We start from the raw sequence: 14,578 nt of genomic DNA, 5'->3' as shown, positions 1-14,578 counted from the left end.
TATATGTAAACAGCTATCAGAAGTACACACAGCAAAAAGAGAGCATGCAGGAATTTATAGTTGATCCATTTAGGAAAATTCAATAGACTACAAAAATTTTTGGAGTTTAGTGCTGTCCAAACTTGATGCTTTATAGTCAAGACAATGCTGATTTTAGAATAGACTAGAAATTGATAAGATTTCCATCTCATCCAAATTTGTTCTGCTCACAATAGAACCGAAACTCATAAAAATTGGTTCAGATCCAAACATATACACATGTTTACACGTATCATATATGCACTTTGCAAACTGCGGAATGGAATACTGCATCGTTTTGCATTGTTGAGATGATTCAGAAGCAAAATTTCTTTTTCTGCAAAAAGATGGAAAAGCACAGAGAATTAGGGATCCATGACTCATTCATCAGAAAGAGCTCAATGCAACTACCCAACTACATCAGAATATTGCTAAGGTGTACTCTATTGTCAGTTTTTCTTAAAAACAAAAAACTGCAAGTGATTGTACGTAATATGAAAGAAACATGACTCATCTTCAAAACAGTCCCCAGAAAGAGTTCTGGTTTATGAATTAAAGAAGTACTCGACAAAAACGAAAAAGAAAAAGATATGAGTTAATAAGCTTTGTGAGGAACAAAGACCACCAGCTATCTTTGCCTTTAATGTTGTTGACGTCCTCTTTAGCACTAGTGACATTAACAAATGCCAGAAAATTCTGCTTCTACTATTTTCTCTTTCTTTACTTTAGTTGTATATTTAATAGACTAAAAATCATGTTTCCTCATTGTCTACCAAAACCGCGACTAATCATATTGCTGCTCTGATGCCATCCAAAGGCAATGACATATTAATGAAAAGCTTATTTCTAAAAATGATTCTTGGTTTCTTCCCGATGCTTTTCTCCTTTTATGAGATGACACTCACTAGTAACATACAAAACTTTTATATCATCTTTACCAATTGGTGTCAGTACAATACAATAACAACAACAACAACAACACAATCATAAGTCCCAATTATTTGGAGTTAACCACATGGATCTTTTGCCGTCATTAAGATATATAAAAAAATTATATATTTAGTTAAGTTTAGATACTTAAATTTTTATTTATAGTTTCTATTAAAGTCTTTTTAAGTCTTCCTTTGTCTCTCCTCGAATTACTAATATTAATCATTTCATCTCTTCTAACTACTACATCCGTAGGTCCCCTAAGTACTTGTTCCTACTATAGTGCATGAACAATCATCAGAGTGAAATATAATCTGAGGTAGCCACATGTTCAACCTCGTCTAATCTCTAGTCCACACATGGTGTTATATGTTAAAAATATTATCTTAACTTTTGTCAAATTTCATTTAATTCAAGATGGTTTTTCTATGGTTTATCTATAAATAAATAATTTCTTCCAATTATAAATTTTTAAGTTTTTTCTTCATGAATCTCTTGGGGCACAAACCCTCTAAATTAGCTCTAGAAACTATGCGCTAACGACCTGTCAAGTGTCCAATATATTTTTTAGAGTGTCATGAAGAAGCACACAGTGATAGTAAAACATGAGATCATTATGATTTGCCCTAGTAGAAAAGCACTTCATTATTCTATGATGTCTCAAAATTTTCCTTCATAAAAGTATGTTAGAGAAAATGTATCAATTGAAATTAAGAATTCATTTTATAACATACACAAATATAAATATTTAAAAATATGATCTTGCCCCATGCAATTGAGAATTCATGAAACATAGTGATTCATTAATTGTCTTCCAGTGACAAAAACTTGTATCTATATGAACATCTTTGCTAGTCACTACTGATAAATAACAGTTACCCGGAATTTAGCCTCCTTCTGCTGGTCAAGGTATGCAAGCAACTCCTCCTGTTGAGTTAGAGCTTCATGTAAAGCCTGCATTAACAACTTATGATGATGAGTACTAACCATATATTTCCACCCTTTCCCAGAAGAAAATCAAAATTTTATTGATTTCAATAGATTAACCCCCCAAAAAAATTGATTATAGAATTTAAACAGACATTTATGCAAGTATATGAGATGCATGCATTTTTTTTTTTCATGGACACTCCGAACCAAATAGATCTGTCTGATACTTATCGATGTTGGCAGCAAGTTGGAAATTTATCAACTCTTTAGTTACAACTACCCCAATATCAAACAGTATAACAATATAGGAAGTGAATTTTTTATAATTACCAAGCTCCATATGAACTTAGGTTCCTGTATTTCACATTTCATAATATTACAACACTAATATCAAATTATCTTTTTAATTATTATTCTTATGTGTGCCTCCAAGTCTCTATTTTTTATTCTTGCTGTGTTGGACATTTGAATGTGCATCCATATATTAATGTCTATGTAACACTAGATGCATGTGTCATGGCACTGGCACAGGTTACTTCCAACTTGAAGCCATGAAAACACTGCAATGCAGGTGACATACACCTTTTGGTTTGCATGTTCAATTAATAACTTGCATGTTCCAACATGAAGACATGTAAATAGTGCCAGGTTGAAACACTACAAAGGTCTTAATGCGAGTTTAGCTATATGATGCTTTTCTATCAGGATTTCATGGGCAAGGTACATATTGCTTTGCTGTCTGCAAGATCTTTCTTTCAACCATGGTATGCAATTTCGAATGGTACCGCCCGGTACGAGCGGTAGGTACCGGTCCGACGGCATACCGATACGCTGTCACGGCCTTAGCTGGAAATGCCTAAGGTGTGAGGCACCCTTGCAGCAAAAACGCAAACTTAGCTTGCGTTGCCTAAGTCACGAGGCACCCTTACGGCAAAGACGCAAACTTAGCTTGCGTTGCCTAAGTCGTGCTTCGCCCTTGCGATTTGCGTCCGCAAAAATCAGCCCACTTGCAACCTCTCGCAGGTCCCGAAGGACCTGTAAAAGGAGAAAGTTGATTAGTTCGAAGAATGAGCGACGGACAAGTCCCGACGTCTCGCGAAAAGGGGAAGCTTTATAAGCAATTCAGCGAGCACCTTGCGTGCACAAGAGAAAAGAGGGAGAGGGGGAAAACAAGGACTTTAGAAGGTTGAATGAACAGCTGCAAGTCCACAAACAGCTGCTCACCGGATGCCGGGCGCGACAACAAGTTCCCGTCAAGGTAACGTGCGAACTTACGAAAGATTGTTCAACGCCCGACACTATACCGAAGCCCCATCCAGCCTTGTGCCATCTGGGGGGTTCCAGGGTGCTGAGATGGCTGACGTTTCGCGTGCAACAGCGGGCTGCAGAAATCAGCCTGTGGCACGCGAAAACAGAGCTATTTTGGGGTTGTTTTGCTCGGTTCGGTGAGCAGTCGCACTGTAGCACTGCAACTTGTTCGAACTTACATTTTTACAAGCAAAATGACTTAAAACCAAGCCAAAACATGCTACCAAGCAGTTGTACATATAGACGAGAGCGATGAACGGTTCCTTGAACGGAGTTGTTGCGGGTGCGCGACGACCGTTCGTGACAACACGGACCGCCCGCTACCGGACGGACAGTGCTACAGTGCTACAGTAAGAGGAAGAAGTATTTAAAATCGCTCGGTAAGCCTTGATGTACCGCTCGGTACGCTGGTACCGTACCGTACCGAGCCAGCCTCGAAACATCGGTACGGTATGGTATTGCATACCTTGCTTTCAACCAATTATCCTTCTGAAATCCAGTTCTAAAATTTAGTAATTTGACCTGCACAAAGGTCTTATCAACAGAAATAAATACAAATCCATGGCCAATACACATTGGAGAATTACTTGTGGTATTTTACATATTCACCTCAGATTTTCAGGAAAGAAAAGGAAAATTAAGGAAATGAGCGCCATAAGCTATATGGTGCATGCAGCAGCATTTGATTCGAGTAACAATTAGGCCAAAGTTCTTACAATTGTCATAATGAGGGTAAAGTTAGTCCAAAAGTTCATTCTCAATTAGGAACTTGATACAAATTGAAAAAATGATTTGAAAGGTATTGGCAATCTTAAGAAGGGAAATCAACATATTTGTAGAGAGAACAAGTAGGTAGGAGAAAGTTACAGAATAATTAAAATATTTGATATATAGTTTGCAGTAATTAAATTCATATGTTACAGGAAGTAATTATTATGATAATGGATCTACATATGCATATTGAAGTAAAGCAGACTTCCTCATTGATTTAAAATACAGCAGTATGTTATAAAATGAACAAAACATTTTTGTTTCATTCACACAAAATAATTTTATATAAAGAAAACAGAAAAGATAACAATTAGTAGCATAAAGATGCTGTTTATAAGCCAGGGTAATAGAATGCAAGATTTATCTGATTTGATTTTCCATATTAATATTGTTTGCATGAATCTGTCATTTCAAGTTCATATAATGTATTTAATATGAGGCATTCTCTCATAGAGGACAATCTAAAACAGCTATAAACAGACTTAGTGTAGAAACAGAAACTTTTATCTGCAGTCTGCATGAGTCATTTTGGTTTTTCTAGAATAGACCTAAGAGTCTAAGACTACAAAAATATAATATAAGCACAAAAATTTTATAGCAGATTATGAACATGTATGTGGTAACTTTTGAATTATTGCGGGATTACAGCAATAAACAGGGACCACAAAATTGGAAGTAATGTAGAAGAAAGTGACAGAAGTTTACTGGCGCATTAGCAATATATAGGTGGTCCTACCAAATAGAAGTTTAATTCAGATTGACACACAGGTCTTCAAAATGTAGGACATATGGATATAGCACATAAAAATTGACATTGTAAATGCTTTTCCTTAATGAATTATTTCAAAAATGGTGACACTGTGAACTGACAAATGCTTACGATCTATGCATCTATACCAGTTAGGATATGCTGAAATTAGAATGATTATAGTCCATAAAAGATGATATAAAGAGCATACCTTTTTGGTGGCAATAAGCTCTGCTTCTAATGCATCAACACGGTTGATTGCAGCATTTAGCAACTCTTGTCTCTGATACTCAATTTCAGAAGGTTTTGCTTGAAGTATCACAACTTTTTCTTCCAGCTCATGTAACCTTTTCAACACAGAAGAAAGGTCATCTGCCTCTCTGAATTTAAGGGGCGATAGAGGATGAAATTCTTTAGGCATAGTATCTACTAGGAATTCAGCATTGCAAGCATTGAACTCCTTATTTCTTCTGAACCCATATCTGGTGACAGGTAAAAGTAATGTACAAAAAGCCATGACGAAGGCAGTAAGCCATGTGACAGTTTGACCTTGTCTCATTTTTGGAGCATCACTTGTGTCAAACAATGACAAAGCACCTGAAGTGGAATAAAAATAATTTATTAAGCTAAGTCTACATACAAATCTAACAAGCATCTAGAGAAGAATGTTAGATTACCAAAAGTTGAAACAAGAAGCATTAAGAATATAGCTTGATAATACAATAAACAGCATCAGTTATTTGAGAAGCTGTGGTAGAACATAACCATGTAGATACATAGCACATAACTAAGCAGTGTATGCCTCTTGTCCTCAGAGTTCAGATAATTTTGGAAAAACTGGTTACTTAATACGGTATTTGCAACTCAGTTTACAGTTATTAACTTTCAGCAGTGGTTTTGGACACAACTTTGTGGAGGGCCCTTCTAGAGGACAGTAGGAAGGCATTTGTTGTCTTATTTAAATCTGGAAATCCAATTGCACAGTTTCACCTTCAAAGAATGTACTGTCTAGAATGCACCACATGTTCCAACCTATCACTATATTCAGGCAGCACCTGACCCTTTGGAGAGAACTAGGATAAGAGACCTGGGATTCAGGTGAAATCATAAAGCAAAAGTACCTAATTCCATTGTTAGGTTCAAGTTGTTCAAAAACAATTCCTGGAATTGATTGCCGACAATACAACCAGAGAATGATGTAATTTCTTTTCCTTATGTTCTTCACAGTGAGAATTCTACATTGGAATGCCATCAACAAAAACTTAGTCATTTCAAAGGAGCAGCAGTCATACAGTCACTTGGCATAAGGTGAGTGCGTATGCACACCATCCAAAAGGTACTAGGATCTCATTGTAAACACCCCATTTGGAATCCATGTCAATTTCACCTCATCCACCCCTCTGGAGGATCAAGTAGTGGAGTCATCTTTGTGACTTCTATAGTTTATAACTGGAAAGCAGACCGGCAAAAGAAATATTTTATGAGAGACTGTCACTGGAGTCCCAAATGTTTTTCGATGTTAGCATGCACATTAAAGAACTGGTATGAAGTGCCAAAATCAGGAAACGGTTACAAAAGTGTGCAGGCGCTGTTTATCCACATATCCACCAAAAGATACGCAGCTTTCTTCCCCATGCTTATAGAGGTCACCAGAGTGAAAGATTTTTTCGAGAGGAAATAAATTCTGCCAGAATGAATAACACGGAAGGCAAAGCCAAATATGGGATTCATTCTTCCATATTGCAGATCCACAAATATGGGAGTCATCTACCTATGAAGGTTTGCGGCATCTGATCCATGCATCAGGCATTGGCCTGATTTTACATCCTAACTTCCCGTAGGAACATTTTTGAGGAAAACCCTCCATAAGAATGAATACCAAATAGATCATAATCCTAGCAGTGACCATTTTGCTTCTAGTACTAGACCCCATATCTGAAAAATAAAAAAAGAAAGAAGGTTTTGGTGCATTGTTAAAGTTTCTGTATTCCAAGCTCTCTCCATATGCAGGGGCGATATATAATAGTCCATGTGTGGGCCAATAAAAATAATTAAAAAAACAAAAATAATTAAAAAAATCCCCATTTCTAGTGGTCCGATCCACTTCAGTAAAAATAATTAAAAAAAATAGCAGTGGGGCCCATCCAACTTGGTATTAAAAAAGAAAAAAAATCCTAAAATAGTGATTAGGGCTCACAAATGCGAGCCCTCTTCTCACGTTCAATGCTTCCGTCGTCGCCACCGCATTCCTTCTTCTTCCCAAGTATACTCCCACCTCTTATCCTCCTCCTCCTCCTCTTCCTTCTTCCTTTCTTCTTCTTCTTTTTCCTCCACCATTTCCTCTTCTTCCTTCTTTCGTCCTCCTTCATCCTCTGTTCCTCCACCACTCCTTTCTCTTCTTCCTCTTTTCCTTTCTCCTAAAAATACTGTTACATACCGGTGTACCGACATATTATACACTAGTATTGACCGATAAGTACCGGTCCAACAAATCAGCAAAACAGGTGCAGTACCTAAAACAATGATCCTTGGCAGAAAGGCAAGTAAAAGATTATGAAATAAATTCTGACATCAGTCTTTAAAATGTAATTCAGATCACCACTTTAATGGACGAAAATAACATAATTATGTAGGTCTACCATGATCATTCCTCCGCTGCAGAAATGAGCTTCCAATCAATGATTGCAGACGTAAAGAAATGGAAGATACAATTACTCATACCACAAAGGATCGTTTTAAATAATTAGAGAGAAGAAAACAACAGTACCCATGCACTAGGTTCTTGTCCAGCTTTTCACTAGATATTTCCATGTGGATGCAGTGAGATATACTATTTGCTGATCAGATTGACTAAAACCAGCAAATCAAGCTTTACTTCCAAGAAAATTGTAAGGGATTTAAAATAACAGACCTTTTAAGGGAGAGCAGATTGGACCAGAAATTTGACCCTTCCAACCTGAATCTACATCCTTAACAACTGGTGCAGATTCTTCATGGTTTGGAGAACCAACAGAAGTACTGTACTGCATTCTGGTCTGCATAATTATTGAATCATTTAAGCAATCTACTATAATCAAGGCAATAATAAAATCATAATACTTATAAAAACCTTGAAATTACACAATAATTTCCATTTACTTATGATCAGTGCAAGCGTATCATTCAACTTCAAATATGATGAAATGAACAATCATGTCTGCTTGAATATGTAATATTACTCCACAATCCAGTAAATGATCAAACATCACTAGATAGTAGATATAGTTAAATCTCTGATTACTAGGTATAGAAAAATAATTATGGCAACTAAAATGAATGGTGTCACATCCCAAAGCAATTTCACATATTCATCTTGAGGAATACCAGCAAAGCAGAATCAATTAATCAGCCAGACATTCTTTTTCATGCTAAAATCTCACGGGCACAGTTCCTTTGGAAATTTCACAATCACATCCAGGCAACACTACGTGGTGGTTAAGACCCTTGTTCCGAGCTGTGGAAGAGTCTGACAAAGCAGAGGATCCTTGGTGGCAAGGGCAAATTAGAAGTTGCAGATGGGTGGAGGTTCTAGGAGATAGTTGTTTGGGCATGGATGTGGAATGATGGGAAGCATGGTTAATGATTCAAGAGGATGGTCTAGACTCTAGAGTTAATGTGGTCAGGGTACACTGGTGAAATTGTTTGACGGTACACTAGACAATCTAGAGTTAATACAGGAACATAATTTCTAGAGTTAATGATTCAAGACAATCTAACGTACCATGTTTGATGGTTTTCATCTTTTGAAAGCTCAAGACACTCACACCCCAACTTCTTATCCACAAATGAAAAAACATGTGATTAAAGATGAAGAATGAAAAACAAACCAGAAAAGAAAAGCTTTGAAGAACATCTTCAGGTTTCCATGTTACAGCCATGGAAACGTACAAAGCAGAATCTTTCAGGAACTAAGGTCATTTTTTAATGGTCTAGGAAACAAACCAGCATATGACTCTAAAAGAGAAGGTGCAGTCAATATATCTCCTTAAGAAATTCATACCTCTTTCCCAGATGTCATCTGAGGAACAGGAACATGGTTGTTTTTGGCTTTAGAAGAAGAGCCATCAGCTACTAAGTTAGATTTGGCAATATATGCATCACTTTCTTTGACCTAAATCAAAAGAACTAAAAGATTTATATAAATGAAATAATTTCAGTAAATATGAATATATATATACATTTACATATAACTTACAACTGGGTAATGCAGCTCATCAGATGCAACAATCTTCCCCTCATAGTTTGGAAGTGTAACAATTTGCCTAGCACATTGTGCTTCACCATCAAGAACCATCTGCTTAACAGTATAATTCCAGTAAACAGTGTATGAGATCTTAACATTTACCATAGTGAGAATGAACTCACTGGAAATGCATATTTGATCTCAATATGAACACAAGATATATATATATATATATATATATATATATATATATATATATATATATATATATATATATATATATATATATATATATATATATATATATATAGAGAGAGAGAGAGAGAGAGAGAGAGAGAGAGAGAGGGACCTTCAATATTTTAGGGTCTTTCCATGGACCACGATCAGATCCAAGGCATCCACCAAACTCAGTACAGGTACAGCTACCACCAAGAAATTCTGGCAACTCACTGGAGAATCAAAAACAAACAATCAGGAAGAAAGTTGAAGTTAGGAGTAGAGCATACAAGAAAACAAGTAGATTCACATTAGAATACAAGCAGAAGACAAAACCTGGAGTCGATAAATTCCAGAAGCTGTCTTTGGTACTTGGTTCCAAGTACCTAACAAACAGTTGCAAGAATATATTAGAAGTTTCTCAGTTCAAAGGAAGAAGTCAACTACCTGTTTATTTAAAGAAAATAGGTATATTATCTGTATCAGTACTCGACATGCTTACATGGATCTTGGAAGTAGTTTTTGGATCAAGAAAAGTTTTCACAGTATTCCACAGAAGCCTAAAACCTGAACCAGCATTAATGATGAACATCCTGAACAATGTCTGCAAAAACATATATAGGAAATTATCATAGATTAATCAAAAGATGACATAAAATTATCACAAACATGAGTTAGCATAGAAACAAGAAGAGCATCATAGATGATGAATTTTCAGGATGCTAGAAAAAGAACAGCTACCTCTGGGTAGTTGTCATTATCAATCTTTTGCAACCTCATAATCAGTTCCCGTGCAGCCTTGGTGAAGTTTTTTAGACCCTTCAGAATAACAGCATTGTTACACGTTACATAATTACACTTTTAATACTATAAGGAAACAACTTTCACAAGCAAATGGTCAGAATGATGTAATTGACAACTGAAAACATACCACTCCTTCAACATCTAAGATTGTTGTGCTTGAATCAATATGTTTTTTTGCAGCAATTGAGCAAGCCGGAAACTTAGCCATGAAGCACCTTTCAAATTCCTTCACATGATATCTTACATATCGATCTATGGTAGTTACTTGCATTAGCTTGTTTGGGTTGACTTTTCCAAGCCTTTCAATGTACACTGGTCTTCCATCCCTATCTACACCATGATAACCATGCGGATAATACTTAAGAACTTCATCTAACTCTGTGTAATCAAATTCCTGATGAAGAAAACAATATTAGTTCATTCAGTTCATTCCAAATAGAACAAAGTAAAAGGAATACATAATTGAACATATTTGATTATGGATCTTTCAAAAGACCATATTGGCAATCATATTTTCTTATAATTGCATATATATGCCATATTTCCCTAGTGACAGTAACCTTCATCAAAACCTGCATTGGCAGGAGAATGTGCACTAGCCAGATCTTCTCAGTATATGTGACATTAACATGTTCGTATTCAATCATACACACCATGCTACATACCTTTTTACAACTTTAAATTAAACAAAGCATTAGCAAAGGTCATAAAAGGGATGATCTTCATCTTCTAACATCTATACAAAGGGTAAACTTGTAAAGTGGACTCGACGGCATCTTTGACCAATATACACTTTCTACATAAATTGTTAGAATTTGATAAAAATATGGAATTATCGAAATTGTTATTGTAAAAGAAGTTTTATCATTTGATAAGGAGTAAACAGAAAGGAGATTGTATTCACCAAACAAAAGGAGAAGTTGAGATTCATGAGGCATCAATGCAGAAATGTGACCAGAGGAAGACCTAAATGCATTCTTATTCCTCTATATTGCACATCTTGTTATGTTTGAATGATGATATTAACAGAGCATAAAGTCCTTCGTCGACCATCATTTCTTTACTTTTTTCTTTTGTCACTGTGTTGTGATCTAGGGTCTGGTCAAATTTCAAGCTACATCAGTGTTCAGTTTTGCTCCTAACACTCTGACATTGCCCTCCAAGCTTCCCTTCTATAGATGTATTAACCAAATAAATTGTTGCAGTTTTACTTTTGATATAGGGTAGCAAAAGTAGGCTCTTTCAAACTTCTGCCTACTAGTGAAGAGAACTAATAAAATAAAGCAGAAAATCATGTTAAAGATACCAACATAAAAGGATTTTGGTGCTAAAGAACTGAGACCTGAATCCATCATTTGTTAGTTGGTCCCAGAGTCGAGTATGGTTTATGCAAGCATAAATGGTTAGTTGTATTCTTCATGAAAGCATATTAAGCTCTTAGTCCTTCCAACTATTCAAAATAAGATATCATGTCCGAATCAATATTGGTCTACATTATAATGGAAACAATAAATTCTAATAATATACATAAGTAGCCAAGGCAGTAAGTTGTTACTAAAGAAAGAAGACAAGGGATATGTTGTATGGTGAAATTTGGTGATGAAAATGAATTAACTTACATCCAAGTGAGAATGATGATATGCAACCCTAAATTGTTTCTAATCCTCATAAATGTTAGTGGGCTTCTAAATTTTTTTGTTCAAAATATATTGCCCATAATTTTATTGATAAAATAGAAGTGGTTATTCATAAATTATTGATGTTCCCATTAAACCGAAAACTTATATAGGTTATATGCAGATGTTAAATAATTAGCATACAATGAGAACAAGTAAGATATTTATTCACCTCTAGAGACTGGGTTGAAAAGAAGGAAAAATATTTATTACCTTAGTGATTGTATCAGTGCCAAATTCCTTCCTCCATTGAAGCATTTCAGTCCACATTTGTTTTGCTTTCTCAATATCAAATTTTCGTGCTTTTAGGAATCTAAACATAAACAAGTCATCAGTACAGCAAGCATCAAAAAGGCTAGAAAGTCATCATGGATATTACAACAGTTTACACAAAGCATAATAGCCTATATATTAGCATAAAGAAAAGCTTGATCATTTTTAGACTACTAACAGTCAAGGTAGTAAAACAGATGGAATAAATCTTCTAAAGCTTCTCTATCAGTATTATGAAAAAGATATGATTTATTTTATCCATGTCCACATAACAATCACAGAAGTGATATATATGGTGCAGATTGCAATCACATATTTTGCCAAAGTGATGCAAAAAAGACCACTTTGATTTCAGCTTTATGCGAGTAGGAGATGTATATAATTATATAAGTATGTAAGAAAATAGTAAAAAGAAAAAAAAAAGGTATACATAGGGCGTACCAAGTGCACGAGGCTCCCACCAAAGGTATACATACAACAAAGAAAAAAAAAACAAATGTAGTTCCGCCGACTGGGATTTAGTGAAACTGAGTTTGGATTGCAGTTGCCTATTCTTTGTCTAAAAATAAAATATTGAATTTTAACACAAAAATAAATAAGATCAACAAACTCAGATCTCATAGATAATTATAATAACACTTAAAAGTTCTGAGGATATAATAGACATTAAAATTCTCGTATGTCATTGTTGACATGCAAGAAATTTAGTGATAGCTCATAATAGATTTAAATTGTTCTTCAGTTCAAATTATAAATGTGAGAGTTCATTGTGGTAGGAGAACATCTAGCATAAATTTCTGAAGGTTATATTTGAAAGCAAAAGCAGAGACATGTCTATATAAAAATAAAGAAACAATGAACTACCTCAACATCATATGAGGATCATCATAATTTGCTGGTAGCAGTTCCTCCAAAATTAATGACTGGCGAAAAGCATCAATAGCTTGTAGCTCCTCAATGTTACTAACAGTGTCAAACTTCTTTCTACTTTTCCTCCTGAAAGATTGTCTCAATTTTATTGATGCACTTGATGCCATTTTCTTCAAAGATCCGATTCTCTTCCACTTTTCATGTTCTAAGTGCTCAAGATCTGATTTATGCACTTTTTTATCATCATGACTAGGAACCCCTTCGAAGCCTGAAACTCGTGAACAAAGTTAATCTCACTATTTGGTAACTTCAAGAAGCTTCTACTAATATTAAAATGAAAATGGTAAATATAAATGAATAATATTATATAGGTATATTTCTCATATGTCCTATCTTTCAAAATCCCAGTGCATCGCAAATTTTTATATCGTTGCCAGCTGGGTCCCATATGATGATCGCTGTGAATTCATTTCTATTAGAGAGGTATTCAAGGATAATATCAGTTAGTCTAGGACCAGAAACTGTCAAGTGAAATATTTTTGGGCCAACTATTACATAACTAGAATTAAACAAAATGTTCTAAAAGATGAAGGTCATCAATCAAACAGAGTTGTTTTCCTATGGGCACAAATTAATACTATTTCTTCTCCAGATAAGTAGTTTTCAGTAGCTTTGGTTTGTTCGATATATGCAAAGCACATCACACAGTGTAGAAATCATTTTACATGTCAGTGTCACTAACGTTACATCATTACATCTTACATTATTTTTTAATAGACAATTTTATTTTAATTGGTAAATGATACCTATTTATGCAACAGAAACAGTAAGAACGTCTACAATGATTGTTTCTGTTGTTTTATCCAAATCAGACGGGAGTTTAAGCTTCAATAAAATCACATAAAGCCTATGCTGGAGACGTAGAGCATCGAGGGATATAGACACCTTGAGTTTTGCTATTCTAGCTAGCCTAACAAGACTGAGAGTTTGATTTGACGAATAACAGATGGGCACCACGCAGAGCTCTCCTAAAAAGCCAATCTGATTCATCGGCACTTCGCAGAGCTTAACATCTAACAGCAGAGAAACCTCAAACCCTACCAAACTATTAGTCGCCAGATCTACCTGAAATTGAACAAGGCTCACACGCAGGATGTAAGACATGATCAGAAACGAGAAACCCTACAGATAGAAGATTGGTGAAACAACTTACGGGGTCTGGAAGGTCGGTCCATCAGTTCAGTCATATCTGCCAGAAAATCACACTTCAATCTTTAGAGAAAAGAAACGGCCTTTTCCCCTTTGTGCATCAGAAACAGCCAAAACTATCGTCAAGGGTGGATGAAAGAAAGAAAGAAACTGCAGAATAGTCGCCTAAGTAACCTTGGGTGGAACCCACGAAGAGCCCTAGTAGAAACGTCAGAAGCTCTGTAAGCGAGCAATTCCGATGCCCACGGAGAACAGCTCAACTCGCTCGCAGCGAGCTGGACAGGAGAGGGAGAGGAGGAGGGCGAGGTGCCTTAAGGTTCGGGGCGGCGCTCCTCGGGCGCGATCGGACGGTCGGCGAAGCGCATCACCAAGGCCTTCAGAAAGAGCGCGCTCAATTCTCTCTCTCTCTCTCTCTCTGGCGACTGCTTGAAGAAACTGATGTTAGAAAGAGACGGTTGGCAGTTGTAACGCAAAGGACAGATCAACAAATGGTATCCTGCCACGTGGACTTTAATTAAATTCTCTCTTCCGTCAACATTCCTACATATAAAAATAGAATTATTCTTTTTTTTACTTGCAAATCACTCTTTTTTATTAAAAAAA

At 35.8% G+C, this 14,578-nt stretch overlaps 1 protein-coding gene across 2 annotated transcripts; it reads right to left on the bottom strand.

Moving 5' to 3' along the window:
• Positions 1–45: 45 nt before the first annotated feature.
• Positions 46–14,338, bottom strand: LOC135598880 (phosphatidylinositol/phosphatidylcholine transfer protein SFH6-like). 2 transcript variants are annotated; one of them, XM_065093303.1, is made up of 15 exons: positions 14,150–14,338; positions 13,980–14,015; positions 12,761–13,034; positions 11,837–11,936; positions 10,075–10,341; positions 9,885–9,962; positions 9,646–9,747; positions 9,480–9,529; positions 9,277–9,376; positions 8,940–9,038; positions 8,745–8,855; positions 7,617–7,740; positions 4,917–5,302; positions 1,828–1,902; positions 46–355 (listed from the first exon to the last, which is right to left on the bottom strand). In XM_065093303.1, the coding sequence occupies exons 2-15, from the start codon at positions 14,011–14,013 to the stop codon at positions 335–337; spliced, it is 1,821 nt and encodes a 606-aa protein (XP_064949375.1). In that variant the 5' UTR covers positions 14,014–14,015; positions 14,150–14,338; the 3' UTR covers positions 46–334. The 2 variants fall into 2 exon arrangements, with proteins under 2 accessions (XP_064949375.1, XP_064949374.1); XM_065093302.1 differs by having other exon boundaries at positions 13,980–14,338.
• Positions 14,339–14,578: the final 240 nt, after the last annotated feature.

This window comes from Musa acuminata, chromosome BXJ2-1 (assembly GCF_036884655.1).
Source record: "Musa acuminata AAA Group cultivar baxijiao chromosome BXJ2-1, Cavendish_Baxijiao_AAA, whole genome shotgun sequence".
Lineage (NCBI taxonomy): Eukaryota > Viridiplantae > Streptophyta > Magnoliopsida > Zingiberales > Musaceae > Musa > Musa acuminata.
This window is presented reverse-complemented; position numbering and strand designations above follow the sequence as displayed.